This window comes from Condylura cristata, unplaced genomic scaffold (genome assembly GCF_000260355.1).
Source record: "Condylura cristata isolate star-nosed mole 26May11 unplaced genomic scaffold, ConCri1.0 scaffold00022, whole genome shotgun sequence".
Classification (NCBI taxonomy): domain Eukaryota; kingdom Metazoa; phylum Chordata; class Mammalia; order Eulipotyphla; family Talpidae; genus Condylura; species Condylura cristata.
Window position 1 is genome coordinate 37,065,869 of NW_004567123.1, and position 1,024 is coordinate 37,066,892.

Sequence of the window (1,024 nt, forward strand, 5' to 3'; positions counted from 1 at the left end):
CCGCGGGCCCAGCGTCCCCGCCTGTGCGGCCGGGCCCTGGAAGTGGAACCGCGGGGGCGCCGGCTCGCTGCTGTCCGGAAAGGGGGCCGAGCCCCTGGGTCCCCCAAAAGGAAGGGGCGCCGGTGCCCTCTGATTTGCAAACCGAGGTGGCGAGTGGACCCTCTGCTCCTCAAACTGCTGTGGCTGCATGCCCCTGGGTCCAGGCAGGAAGCTGGGGGCTTGGCCCCTGGGTCCTTCAAACTGACCGGGGTGGGGGCCGCGGGCGGTTTCAAATTGAGGGGGGTGCGGCCCCCGGGGGCCCAGAAAGTGTCCGGGTGGTGGGCCCCGCTGACCTCCAAACTGCGCGGGAGGAGGCCCCCCCCGGGGTCCTTTAAACTGTGACAGCAGAGGCCGCCTCTGGCCTCCAAACTGGAAGGGTGCAGGCCCCCTGCTCCCCATGAACTGGGCCGGCTCTGGACCTTCAAACTGGCCAGGAGGCCCTGCCATCTCGCTGTAAGGCGGGTCCTGGAATTCCCGCTTCTCTCCGTGGGGGTCCTTGCGGTCCTCCAATTGAGGGGGTGCTGCTCCTCTAGGGCCCCCCAGGTAAGAGGGGGCAGCGCCCCTGGGGTCTCCGTAAGGAGCGGGCCCATGCTGCCCTGAGAACAGGGAAGGGATGGGCCCCTTCTGAGTCCCGAATCTGGCCGGCGGCGGCCCTCTTGGCCCATCGTTACTGGGGACGAGCCCCTCCTCTGGAAACGGGGGGGCTGGCCCCCTGGGTCCCGGGAAGCCGGGGCCGTGAAGGCCTGGCACCCCGAAAGGGCGTGGGGCTGGCTCTCGCGGTCCTGGCAGCTGGGGCAGGGGCCCCGCCTTGGGCCCGGGGTGGGGGAAGAGAGGGGGCCCCTCGCCGGGCCTGCCTCTGTCCCCTTCGGCGTCAGGGACAGGGTTGTCACCTCTGTCGGCGAAGTGAGCATGTCGCGGGCCTTCGTACGGGGCGCAGCCGAGCGGCGCCTCCTGCACGGCCAGCCCGGGGCCAGGGAAAGGGGGC

General features: G+C 71.1%; 1 protein-coding gene across 1 annotated transcript in view; it reads right to left on the reverse strand.

Moving 5' to 3' along the window:
- The window catches only part of DIDO1 (death inducer-obliterator 1), a 26,217-nt gene that overhangs the window by 2,505 nt on the left and 22,688 nt on the right, over positions 1–1,024 (reverse strand). The window contains exon 4 of the mRNA XM_012728162.1: positions 5–1,014. Within this exon, the coding sequence (XP_012583616.1) occupies positions 5–1,014 (1,010 nt within the window). The remainder of the gene's footprint in view (positions 1–4; positions 1,015–1,024) is intronic.